At 43.7% G+C, this 13,888-nt stretch overlaps 1 protein-coding gene across 1 annotated transcript in view; it reads right to left on the bottom strand.

Moving 5' to 3' along the window:
* The window catches only part of ATP8A1 (ATPase phospholipid transporting 8A1), a 207,296-nt gene extending 194,452 nt beyond the window's left edge, over positions 1 to 12,844 (bottom strand). The window contains 1 exon segment of the mRNA XM_023753617.1: positions 12,588 to 12,844. Within this exon segment, the coding sequence (XP_023609385.1) occupies positions 12,588 to 12,636 (49 nt within the window). The 5' untranslated portion in view covers positions 12,637 to 12,844.
* Between the last annotated feature and the right edge of the window lie 1,044 nt (positions 12,845 to 13,888).

The raw sequence follows: 13,888 nt of genomic DNA, 5'->3' as shown, positions 1-13,888 counted from the left end.
ACCTTGGCATTCGGACTTAGTTAAAACTAAAACATACAACATAGCTCACCAACCATAAGGAAAAATTCTACAGGTGAAGTCAGTTAAGATCAAGGGACCGTCAACTTGGTACCTGGGGAAATTAAGAGCTTTTTCTCCTTTGCTAATTGTAATCACTTGGAAGCCAGGGGATGGAACTTGTGTTAATGATTCTCGCATTGAACTTGAAATAAAAAAAGAGAAGAATAAGTAACCATGGGGGTGGGGGTGTAAACTGAGCTGAGGCAGAACTTTCCCTCTATAAATCTTTTTAAAAAATATGTCTATCTATAGAGTACAAGTCACATTATCACCTAAAAAAGCAAAGTCTAAATGCAGAAACAATAAGGATAAAAGAGAACTACACAATCAAAAAGTCAAACAACGGTTGGATACAGTGCTTTCCTCTAAGGCACTGCAAAGCTTCCTTTCTAATCTTCATCGAGTCCTGACACCAGACACCCAGCACCCAGCCATGTGACCAGGGAACCCCACTGGTGAAGGGTCTCAAAAGTGACTTCATCTCAGCGTCTAGGGAAGGCAGGTCAACTGGGACCTGTGGTAAACTGTCAGTTCCAATTTCTATACATTCACCTATGAAAGACTATTTAACATCATGGTGGGATAAATCAATGATTGTAAATTAAAGAAAATAAACCTCTTGGAAATAAAGTTGCTACAGAAACTTTTTACCAAGTTGCTCAAGTCTTTCTTCCAGGTGCACATGACTACACATACGGGCTACAAATACAGGATGAATAAGGAGATTAATTACTATAACATAATCAACATAAACAGGTTAGCAAAAAACTAGTGATGACACTGCAGAAAGGCTCATATTCATCAAGTTTCCAGGGAAGGTAGAAAACAGCTAAAAACAAACTAAATGTGTGTGCTCTTCTTTTAATTGTACTGAATTGAATGTTTAATTCAGAATTTTCAAGAAAGTCTTCAAAACCTAAAAATCCAGTATCGTATGAATTTTACAATTTCTGAGAAGGGAAACTAAGTAACTGAGCAGTAGACAAAACTTTTAACCAAAAATATCCATACGCTCTTGGGTGTTTTTTTGTTTTGTTTTTTTTTTGTTTTTTTGTTTTTTGGCTGGCAACCTACAAGACTTTATATGAAATCCATTCCTCCTCTCTGCAAGCAAGTAAATGTAAGGATCTACATCACTGTGTGTTTTTTAAAATATGTTTTGACTTTTTTAGAGAGAGAGGAAGGGAGAGGGAAAGAGAAACATCAATGAGAGAGAAACATTAATCAGCTACCCCTCCTGGGAATGGAGCCCATAACCCAGGCATGTGGCCTGACTGGGAATGGAACCCTGGACCCCTTGGTGCAGGGGATGGAACTCAACCAACTGAACCACACCAGCCAGGCTACACCAGTGTTTGTTTATTTGTTTGTATTAACATGTTACACATTAGAATTACCTGGGAGAAAAGATATCAATGCTTGGTCCATATGCCCAGTAATCGGCCTGACTGATTCCACTGGTCTGGGATGGATCTGGGCATCAGTATTGTCCAAAGCTCCTTATTTACTGAGCAGCCAGGGTTGAGCACCACTGAGGCAGAAAAAATGGCTATAAAACATTCCACATTCCACAAGCCTTCCACTGTCCTGTCCATACACTTTGCATTAGAGATGGGGGGCAGAGTCCTTTTTCCTTATGTCATTTCTCTAACTATTACTCACAATTGTGAAAATAAAGTTAAAGAAGTTGAGTAAGACCACCAGAGGGCATTTATCATAGCTATTCTGGCACTGATGGTGGACTGAACCCAATTTAAGATTAAGATTATAGAGCAGCACATCAAATCTGGATAAAATATATTCAGAGATCGGTTTCATTTCTTTGGTCAGATAAAGGACATGAGTTGTTGTTTTTTAAAAGTGCAGCTAGAGACTGGAAAGGGTCAACTAGTCACAGCCACTAGAATAACAATACAGTGGCCAAGCAAGAGATCCAGCAAAAAAATGGTCACGGACAACAGGTGCACTCAGAACCAAAGACCTCCAGCACGGGGCAACTAGTTTGTCCAGACGAGCTGGCCAAGAGCAACAGTGAGGAAAGCACATGCAAATGATATTCAGGAGCCTTGGCAGGCCTCGCCTTGCTTTAGAACTACTCACCCGTGTAGAGCACTGGTGTCTAAGCTGGGCTCAGGGACCAGGGTCTCCTTTCCCAGAGCAAGGCAGGGCCCCCAGGCCCGGAGCTCTGTGAGGAACTGTGACCGGCACTCAGGGCCAAAGCAATGATGACAGGGTGGTTCATTACACATCCTTAGAGTTCTAACTCAGAGCTCCTTATATGTCTCCCACCGCTAAGGCTTTTCAGGACTGGGCAGGGCTAAATCTACATGGGGTGAGGGAGGGATGAGGAAAAGATGGGCTGCAGACTCCGGCAGGAGATTTCTCTTGCACCAGTTGGCTTCACTTTAGGACCAGAGTCGGCCAGAGGGACCTCAGCCAATGACAGAAGCTCTCCTACTCTAGGTTGAGGTTGGAATAATCTAGCTCTCTGATCCAGCCTTACATACCACTGCTTGTCTGCTTCACTCATGAAAGCGTATCTTGTATGCTACTAGTAAGTAGGTCTGCCCCACTAAAGCGGTTTCTTGGCCGGAAGCCTACGGTTGGCTTTGGTCTTCTTAGTAACAGTCTCGGCTTAAACTGTCACCTGACTAACCTGATCCCAGTAAGCACAGCCCCGGATGGCTCAAGATCAGTCGTCCTCAAAGATGGCTCACACAACCGCAGGAACAGAGGCCCTGGTTCAACACAGACACTTCCCTCTGCCCAATTAGCTGTGTAAATGACCCCTGAAGCCAAGTTCTTCGGTCCCTTTAGAATCAGTGGTTCTCAACCTTCTGGCCCTTTAAATATAGTTCCTCATGTTGTGACCCAACCATAAAATTATTTTCGTTGCTACTTCATAACTGTAATGTTGCTACTGTTATGAATCGTAATGTAAATATCTGGTATGCAGGATGGTCTTAGGCGACCCCTGTGAAAGGGTTGTTCGACCGCCAAAGGGGTCGCGACCCACAGGTTGAGAACCGCTACTTTAGATCAATAACGTGATGGCAACATCATATATAAGAGCACACTGCTCAAAATTTACTATGTACACACGTTTCATGTTAACATTGAATGAAAATCATTTAATAGGAAGGTAGGGCAGGATGGTTTTTGCTTATCAAATCTATTTAAAAAGGGAATTGTTTTTGTTACATGGGAACAAAACAACAGGCTTCAAAAGATGCCATGATATACTTACACAAAACAAAACCTCTACACTGCCACCAGGGCCATGTCAAAGCAGTATTACCCAAGCACTAGCATATGTGTGAGGTTTTATGAGGACACTTGTGACTGCCTTCTGTTGTAAGGGAGTTGAGGGCCTTAATTTCTATTTAAGAAAGCCTACCCACAGATGTATTTTTAATAAGAAATGATTTCCATTATAAAATGTTAGATCCTGAAAAACTCCAGTAAATCCTAACATGTATGGCAGCCACATGTGCCAACTGAGCACATGAAATGGGACTAGTCCAACCTGAGATGTACTATAAATATAAAATGCACAGCATACTTTTAAAAATTAGTACAGAAAATGAATGCAAACTACCTCATTATTAATTTTTATATAAATAACATGAAACAGTATTTGGAAACAGTAGGTTAAAATTAACTTCAACTGCTTGTTTTTAATTTTTTAAATGTGGCTATTAGAATACTTAAAATTACACATGTGTCTAGCATTTGTGGCTCACAGTTTATTTCTCTTAGTGCTGATGAAAGTTAAGAGTGCCAGTCTGATCTAAGTATATTCCATGAAAACAACAGTTAATGCTCAGCTGGTCTAAATTCTGACTTCTACCTCTAGCAGAAAGCATTAAAAAGAGCTGTGTCTTGACTACTATGTAAGGGCTACTATGTGACACCTTAAAAGTAATAAGTTGGAACCAGAGTCCACAATATTTCAGAAAGGAAAAGTGAACCAATCTTACTAAAAAAAAATTAGTATAACCAAAATATACTTGGTCAAGTCTGACTAACTGCAAATCTTCTTTAAAAATACTGTGTCTTATGATATATGATATAATTTTTAAATTTATGGTGATGAAAATTAACTGAAAAACTACTTAAAATGAAAGAATTCAGACTGATGGTCAATTTCAAAATCAATAGCTTCCACCCTACATGGGCAAACAGTCACAAACAAGAACACATGATTTCAGAAAGAACCCCATTCACAACATCTTCATACAATATAAATCATCTAGGATCACATCATAAAACGGGCAGGGTTTATTTTTAAGAAACATCTCCCCAGCAGATGAAAGAAATACCAATCAATATAGAGAGAAAAACTAAGTTTAAATGACTCAATATATGTAAGATGTGAATTCTCTTAGTATAAATGATAAACATAATGAAATGCCAACAAATAGGCCAACACAAATGTTAACTTGACTCATCTGGTTCAAAGTGAAAATATAAACAGAAAAAGAGCCAGAAAAAAAATTAGAGAAAAGAGCAGTTAGAGCAGGACTACTCTGAGGATATTGTTTATTAACTGCAATAAAGGAATTTGATACTAGGGGCCAAGAGACAGACAAAATTAGGGTTTTGATGGGCAGGGTGCAGAAGAAGAGGGAAAAAGAGAGACTAATTCCAGAAATGATTAATTATGTATGTAAAGTTAGTATATAAAAGAAGCGCCCAAATTAATATTGAAAGAATGGATTATTAAATATATGATTATCATGTCAAGTGGATAATAAGTTAAGAAAGAATAAAATTAGATCCCCACCGCAATCTCAACAACAAAATAAATCCCGCAGAAATTATACATTAACTGTTTATAGTGAAACCTGAAAGTACTCGGAGAAAAATATAAGTAAAAAAATGATCATTATCTTGAAATGAGAAATATGGCATTAAAGCAAAAATTTTAAGAAAAAAAATTACAGCATACTTCACAAAAATTAATTCACATACACCAGAAAATACTATAAAAATGAAAAGATAAACTATAATCAGAGAAAAAATATCTTCAACATGCACACTCTCAAAATTCAATACAAAAAAACTTCATAAAAGAACTTGAATAAACAATTTAGAAAAAAAGTCACTAAATTTATCAAAATGTATTCAACCTAATAATCAAAGCAATGTAAACTTAAACATTCACTCTTTGCTCTGTATATGTATATTCATTAATATAAAAAAGTCTCTCTAATACTGGAGAAGAATATAGAGAAATAGGTACTCCTGCTCACTCTCAGTGGGAGGGAAACCTGGTATTATCTTTCTAGCAATTTTAAAATATATACTTTTTTTTTTCATTTAAAAAGGTACATACTTTTGACCCAGTAATCCCTCGGGGCTTTTTACAGAGAAATAATCAGAAAAGTACACAAAGATGTATAAAGTTGCTTATTCAAGAGTGGTTTGTTTACAAATAAAATTGAAATGACATATGCCCACCTACAGAGGACTTCTTACTAAATTATTATACACAGACATGAAAGTACTGAGCTGCCATGAAATTAATGATCTATTCATTTAACAAATATTTACCGAGGCCCCTACCAAATGCTGGACACTACTCTAGGCACTGAGGATATAAGTCATGCTAGACAAAAATCCCTTCCCATAGGGGATGGGGGTCAAAAGATACAGATTTCCAAGTATAAGATAAGTCTTGGGGATGTACTGTACAGCACAGGGACTACAGTAAACAATAGTGCATTGTATATTTGAAAGTTGCTAAGAGAGTAGATCTTAAAAGCCCTCACACAAGAAAAAATATCTTCAAACTATGTGAAATGATGGGTATTAACTAAACTTAAACTTATTGTGGTAATCAATTTGCTCTCTCTATATATATCATTATGATGTACACCTGAAACAACTACATTATATTTTAATAAAAGTAGAAAAAAATTAAATCCATCCTTATCCTGGAATATACACAAATCTACGTGATAGGCAAGGATGTCCATGAAATACTAAAAGGGAAACAATTAAAAAATAATGCAGCATATGATCTCATTGTTTTAAACAAATAAATGTATTTCTCCTCTTTTGGAAAATAGTTAAGAAGCATGTATGTTTAAATGCCATCTTTTATTATATTTAGATAGCACAGTTTGTGGTGACTTTTACTGCCTTACACCTTTGTCCAGTGTGAGTTTTTCCAATGAGCAGGTGTTAGTTCAACAAACAAGAGAACCAAGTTAAGTTCTTCCATTCAACACGAAGTTCAGAGTTACCCATTCATCTGACAAACACTGAAGGTGATCGTGTGGCCCGCAAAGCTGTAAGTGCAGGTCAGGAACAGGTCACAGGAAAACCACTCCTTCCCAGTGCTCAGCTTCCAGGGGGAGACTATCAAGTAGGAGGGATTATAAGGTGTCTCTAGGTCATAGCTTCTCCAGGTCATAAGATTCATTCATTCAACCAATAGCTCCTACTACGTGCCAGACAATGTCCTCAGTGAGAGCAACAACATACATAAAACATTAGGGAGTTTATTGCCCAGAGGATAAGAGCATTCAAAGGTGTGGGATCCGGTGAGGAGTGAAAAATGAAAAATGAAACTGTTGCCTGAATGATAATGAAACTATGTGAATAGAAACTCAAGCAGAAAACCTTTTCAAAAGTACACTCTGATCTATGCAAACTTTGTTTATGGCTGTAAGGCAGGCACATGATTCAATTCTCAATTCTCTGTTTCTGAAATGAGATATTAAAAAAAAAAAGGTGTACTACAGATTAGAAAACCTAAAATAACTGAGTTCTCCCACATTTAATATCTTGAGAATGACACTAAGCAAAATGACATGCATTGGGGATTCTCAAATATTGATTACATGAAGTATCACTACACTCACACCCCACCCCCCTCTCACATAGTGCCATGTCAGTTATAAATCTTTAACTCATCTCCACATTTCCACTGGGATCCCCTGAATTCACCACACCTTTTTGTCCCACCAGCCAATCAGCAGGCACACAGCAGGGCATAAAACATGATTGTTAAACAAAGAATCTTGGTCATTTTTTACCTAAATAAATGACATGGCCTCCTAAAATTTTCCCTTTAACAATCCTTACAGAAATTACTTTGATGCCATTTTTTTAAAAATCCTCATCCAGGACTTGGGATTAAACTTGCAACTGAGGTACATGCCCTTGACCTGGAATTGAGACCCTTTGATCTGAGGGCCGATGGATGCTCTAACCACTGAGCAACTGGTCAGGGCTAACGCTACTTTTTAAAAAACCTCTTTAGTAAATGAAACACAGTATTCTGTGTAATTACAAACATTTTAAAGTTGCCATTTATACAGACCAGTTTAGGAAAACAATCCCTAAAACAGCTCCTTAATTTATCACTTTAGCACATCTTTCACATAATCAAATGAACGTCTTACATTTTAGCATTATAATATTCATCGAAAGAAAATGCAAATCATTGGACAGGCCTGTATTTTTTGGTGCATTTCCTCAGTTTTGAGCAATTTCATGCTTATGATTTTGTAAATTACAAGCTCTTGAACACTTCTTTGATTCCAGCCAAAGCCTTTAATAGTCTGAGTACCTGATAGCAACCGTGCCTGTTAGCTGCCTGCCCATAACCCTTCTTCCTTTTCCTTTAGTAATAAAACCCTGAGAAATGTGCCAGCTAGCAAAGTCCCTTTTCCAGCTTTCCTTGCATATGGGAGCCAATGCCAAATGAGCACTTACTCTTCCTGTGGTACTTCGAGTGGAACCCCTTGGTCCCCCACTTCCGTTTTTTCATACCTGGAACTCCTACCCAGTGATCATGGTATGACTTCAGGAACTTACACACTCAGGATGGTGAGGCAGAAAGCCATACGGAGACAATGTCCCTTATGATTTTATGTAGCGGGCCTACCTGGCCCGGACTGCTGACTCCATGTTGGTTTTACAAGAGTGAGAAAAACTATTTTGTGTAAACCTATTATTTCAGTCCCTGTTTCAAGCATTTCTAATGCTGTTTTCAAAGGCCCACTTGAATTAGCTGGTGTACAAGTGGAGAGTCTAAAATTCTTAGCCTTCTGCTCCATCTAATTTTGCGTTCTGGCCAATCTACCTAATATAAGGGTTTCAACTATTCGAACACAAGACTCCTGTTTGATTTTTCCCACATATAACCTCCAAATTTCTAATATCTTCAAAATATGTCCATTTGGATGTCCCAGGATTACTTTAAAATCTGAATTTATCTCTCTTATTGTATTGAGAGATAATTTCCTTATCTTTAAACAGATTTTCTCAATCAAATCAGGTTTAATACTATAAAGCAGAGTTCCTAAAAATAAAAATAAAAAATCGACTGCACAGAATTTTTATGTGCCAGCCCAGGAAACGGAAGTTTTCATGAGATACCTAGGAGCTTGCTTGAGAATCTCCCATCATTTTAACCCCCTTGTCCCCTGCCCTATATTCACTCCATCTCCCTGTCCCATGATGTGACCTTTCTGACCTCATTTCCTACCATCCTCCCTCTCACAGTCCCTTTACCATTCCTGACTCTCGGTTGCATTGAGGCCTTAGCTCTGGCTGTTCCTTCTGCCTGAAACACCCTTCCCCAGGTCCCCTCCTCCAGCTTCTCACAGAAGGCTAGCCTAACCAACCTACTGAAAACGGCAGGCCATCCACCAGCTTTAAGCATGTCACCTCCTCTTTCGTTTGTCCATAGCACTTGCCACAGAAGAAGCTCTATAATCTGCTAACGGATTGTGTTTCCTTTGTCTCTCACTTCACTAGAACGTAAGCACCTCCAGGGATGGCCTCTCTGTATTCTGCTCACTGGAACTGTGCTGGTGAAGAGTTCAATAGCTCTCTGTGGGATGAGTTCATGATTTACTTCGCTATCGCTCTGATTCTTCCCTTCCTATTCGCACTGCTCCCCTCCAATACTAATCCTGGAGTTTATCATTTTTAGGCTTTTTTAAAAAAAAAAAAAACAACAGAGTTTATCTATACTGTCATTTCCTCCAACCATCTAACGCACATCCACGCTTAATCTTTCTAGAAACACTTCTCTGGGGATGTCACTCCCCTGTAATGATTGGGCTCCTAACTAGCCCTGTTAGAGATATTATATACTGGCATCATGCTTGAATGAGACATTGGATGAGCTTGAAGATCCTCTTCAAATAGTTGATTCTATATCCAAATGACTTATCCGGGCATCCAAAATGCTCTGTAATCAGCAGTAGCTCCATGTACATCCTCCGACTTCCAAGTGTCCCTCTGCTCCTGGCCAGCTTACTTAAGAACTCTCAAGCCCTAACCGGTTTGGCTCAGTGGATAGAGCGCCGGCCTGCGGACTCAAGGGTCCCAGGTTCGATTCCGGTCAAGGGCATGTACCTTGGTTGCGGGCACATCCCCAGTAGGGACTGTGCAGGAGGCAGCTGATCGATGTTTCTCTCTCATCGATGTTTCTAACACTCTATCCCTCTCCCTTCCTCTCTGTAAAAAATCAATAAAATATATTTAAAAAAAAAAAAAGAACTCTCAAATAAGCCATGTTCACTTTCACCATTTTTTTTCCAATGGATTCCTCTATCTACTTCCAACACCCTCTCGGCTCTTAAAAAAGATGGCACTACCCTTTAGAATCTTGCTACTCAAACTGTAACCTGCAGGCCAGCCTCAGCACAGCCCGTGCGTTTGTCAGAAACGCAGCAGCGCCAGCCCCGCCACTGCAGACCCACTGGGTTAGAGCCTGCATCTCATCAGGTCTCTGGTGATGTGAGTGTATCTTAAAAGTTCCACTGTGTGAGCACTCAAGTCTCACCTCAATGAAGTGTTTTCTCAGCAAGCCTCATGCTCCTATGTCCTGACCTTCCACAGGACCTAGTCATCCATAGCAAGCACAATGTTCAACTAAGGACATCCCCTCATGGGCCATTCAGTCCTTATTTCATGTTAAGTCTTTTCTCCCCAATTTGGTTGTAGATAAGTTGCACACAGGACAGTCGGGCGTCTGGCCAATCGGGATGCAGAGAACGGAAACCCATTCAAGTTACTTCAAGGAAAAAAGAGCCTATCCCAGTGCTATTTGGGAACTGAGACTAGAAAACTCGGGGGCAGGGGGCGGGGGGGCGGGAGAGAGATGCCCTAGGGTCTGGCCACACTCTCAGCATCTGTGTCTCTCTGCCCCATTCTCTTCACCCCGTGCATTCTCTCTCCTATCTTTCTGTTCACTCCCAGTTTCTGCTTCCTCAGATGAGCAGCATTTGCGTAACCTATTACAGCCAGCCACTGTCTCCACTCCCAGCCTGTTCACCTCTGTCCCTTTCTACTTCCATTTTCACTCTAAGTCTCTAAGCTTCACTCATCCTATGAGAGATAATCACCACAGAGAATCTTTTTGAGCCAAACCACCAGGTTACAAGCCTGTGTGCGAGCCATCTATGGGTTGTCTGCCCTTGGGTCAGGAGCCTCCCCTGGTCCCATCAGCTGAGGTCAAGGGGGTTGCAGTACCGAACAAGGCCCTGTAGGCAGTGGGAGCCCTCAGAGGAGAATTTTCCTTACGAAAGGAAAGTGTGGGCAGAGCAGGCAATGAGCCACATCGCCAGCCCACAGAGCCATTATTTATGTTGTCCTCACCACAGTCTGGACCAGATGCTCAGCACATAATAAACGGAAACCAACCAACATGGCAGGGAAGGGTCATTCACCAAGTGCCACGAGGCCCCGACACTGTGCGGGGTGCACAGGGAATACAAAGATTAAGTAAGAAGCAGCCCTTGTTTGCCCAGAGCTCTGAATCCCAAGGCTACACTGCACGAGCGACTCGACCTTGTGCAAGTACCCAAACCACCTGGGCCACAGTCTCCTCAGCCAGCAGATACGATCGCCTTCGCCAGCCTCCAGGCGTGTTGCAAGGCCCTGGAAGGTAATCTTTATGAAAATGCTTTGCCAAACACATATGTGAATCAGAAACAACACTGTAACCTGGCCATCGTAATAAAATCCACAGGTTTTGCATTGTTTTCTGGTCTCTTCTCTCATTTCCCACAATATAGGGTTCATCAATTATTATTCGTTGAAAGAACAATCCCAACTGTTACCACTATCTTTTCAACACCTGTATGGCTCACTCAAATGGCAATTAGGAAAATGTACTCATTCCACTCAGAAGCATATTAAAAAAAAGAATGAGAACATTTTTACTATGGACATTTTTATGACACTATCTTATTCCACTGTGCATCTGAAAGTGTAATGTCCTGTATATTTTTCCGTCATATTACAAATAATAATAAGTATGTACTCAATTCCTATGTAGGACACAGGTCAGTTTTGACTCTTGCGTGGCTTCCTCCCCAGAGCAGTTTCATTTACTATTTCCCAAGCAAGATAAACAGAAAATCACAGATATCAGAGTCCTGTGCCCGCATTTCTAACATGGGGGCACTGAGGGGGGCCTGTCTCAAACCCCTGGAATCCTATTCTCCTAACTTCTTTCTTTCTACAACCACTTTACCACCTGCTTCACATTAAAGGGTGGGGTGTGGGGAAGGACGGGAAGCAGTGATGACGGCAAGATAAGCTAGTTCTCAAAAGCATGTTATTTCACCCTTTGCAGGATCCAAGTATGGGTTTCATGAGAGAGAAACACAACAAACAAACAAACAAACAAACAAACCAAAAAACCTCGAGATATGTACACTCGTGGCTTTATCATGAGCAAAACCAGGGAATACTGACGGGCCGCCCCATGCTAGGCAGGATGCTGAGGGCTCCTTTGACAAGATGGAGCGTCCTGGCCCTCGGAAAGCTCGCTTGCCCTTGGGCATCTGTTGCTCATGGCTGACAAGTGTATCCATTCAACAGCTGGCCCCGGGGTGGAGCAAAGACAACACTTTCCACCTGGCTAAGAGGTCTGTTCAGCTAGCCACGGGGCAGGCTTCAGGCAAAAGGAAAAACAAAAAGGAAACCTCAGAAGGGAGCTGGGCGAGTCTCCCACTGCAGGAGGCAGAATTGCAGAGCTCTGCGCGCACAGTCCCCGCTGAGCACCCAAACCCAATTAAGGCTCCCCGTGCTGAGACGCCAGGGGCTGAGATCAAAGGCTCCTGCAGCCTGGGAAAGGCAAACCTGCTCCCCGGGGAGCTGTGATGTGTGGGGAGCAGAAAGGTGGGCGGCGGGCTTGGGATCTGTTCACTCGGGTGGGGAAGCCGAGTGGGGACGCGGAGGGTTGTGAGCTGGTGGGGAGGGAGGTGGGTTGGGCAGGAGCCTCGGTGACAGCGACCAAATGATCGCGCAGCCGTGAAAAGCAAGCCTCAGGGCTCGGGGGCTGGGAAGGGGTCTGCAAGTGCATGGAAGACGCCGCAGGAAGGGGGGAGAGGTGGGACAGGCATCGCTCCATCCACGCACGCGCGCGCGCACACGCATACACACACACACACACACACACACACACACACGCACACGACCCCAGGCTGGCCCAGAGCCGCCCCCAACCCCGCACGCTCCGTGCACAGCCCCACGCTGCGGTGGCCACTCACCCTCCGCCCGGGAGCGGATCTCTGACACCGTCCTCCGCATGGTGGGCATCGCGGCGACCCCCGCAGGTGGGTCTGCAGCCCAGACCCTGCACCTGTCACTGCGCCGCGCAGGCTGGACACCGGGCGGAGCCGCGCCGAGCGCTCAGCAGCCGCGCGGGCCCCGCCGCCCACCCAGGGCTGCGCAGCCGCGGGGCACGGTCCCCGCACGCCGGCGGCAGGAGGAAGAGGCGACGAGGGCGGCGGCGGCCGCAGAGCTGGGCGAGCTCTCCCGGCAGCCGCGCAGGGGCCGGCTGGGCGAGGGGCGGAGCCGGGGAGCCGGCCGGGGAGGGGTCGCCGGGACGCGCGTTCATTCGCTCCGGCGGCAGCGGGGCTGGCGAGGCGGGAATGGGACTGGGAGACCCTAGAGCACCGCCCCCGCCCCGCCCCTCCGGACCGTACCATTCCTGCGGGGGGAGCATTGTCAGCTCCAGCCTCCCCCTTACCCGGTCATCGCTTCGCCCGGTCGTGGCTTCGCTCATCCCGTTCCTTCTTCCACGCCTTGGTGACTTTCTCAAGTCTTGGCAGGGGAGAATGGGTGCTGTGGCTCCTACACCCTTGAATGGCCTCTCCCATACCCTCTGGCTTTTAAAAACAATGGAGTCGCCCGTGGTCTGAAAAGTGGGGTGGGGTCTGAGTGGGCAGGCGAGGGCCGAAAGGGGTGGATCACCGCGGGTTGAGTCCCGGCGCCTGCAGGGGAAGGGACCGCGAGTTCCCCGCGGGGGTGGGATTGCGACCTCCCTGCCCCGCGGGAGCCTTTCGGCCCGAGACGCACTCGCTTCCCCGCCTGGCCCACGAGCAACAGGCTCCGAGGCCGAGGCCCGCGGGGGGCTGACCTGCGGGCGGGCTCGGCGCATCCCGCCTGGCGCGTGCTCTGCAGCCTGACAAAGCTCTGCATTGCAATAAAGTCAGCTATTGAGTGAAGTGGCTCAAAAAGGACTTTTTTGTTTGGGGTTTTTGCTTTTAGTGAAACTTGCAGGAAGTTGGGTGCACTGTATTAACTGGAAGAGGAGAGGGGTCCTAGTATAATACCCATAAACATTAAATGTTAATGTGTCCCGCATCCTAGAAATCATCGTAACCTCTTAACTTGTTATTCTGTATACAAGTTATCAAAAGAAGACGGTATTTTTATTTTATTGCTGAGTTCATCTTTAAGTTAGAATGTATGGTACTATATAGGTCCTGGGGAACTGCTGCAAGGGCAGGAAAGGAATACATTAAATTAGTAGCAGTCGCCCTCCTCGTGGGGAGAGGGCCCATAT

Source organism: Myotis lucifugus, unplaced genomic scaffold (genome assembly GCF_000147115.1).
Source record: "Myotis lucifugus unplaced genomic scaffold, Myoluc2.0 scaffold_48, whole genome shotgun sequence".
NCBI lineage: Eukaryota > Metazoa > Chordata > Mammalia > Chiroptera > Vespertilionidae > Myotis > Myotis lucifugus.
The sequence above is the reverse complement of the archived record's forward strand: the minus strand, read 5'-3'. Positions and strand labels throughout refer to the sequence as shown.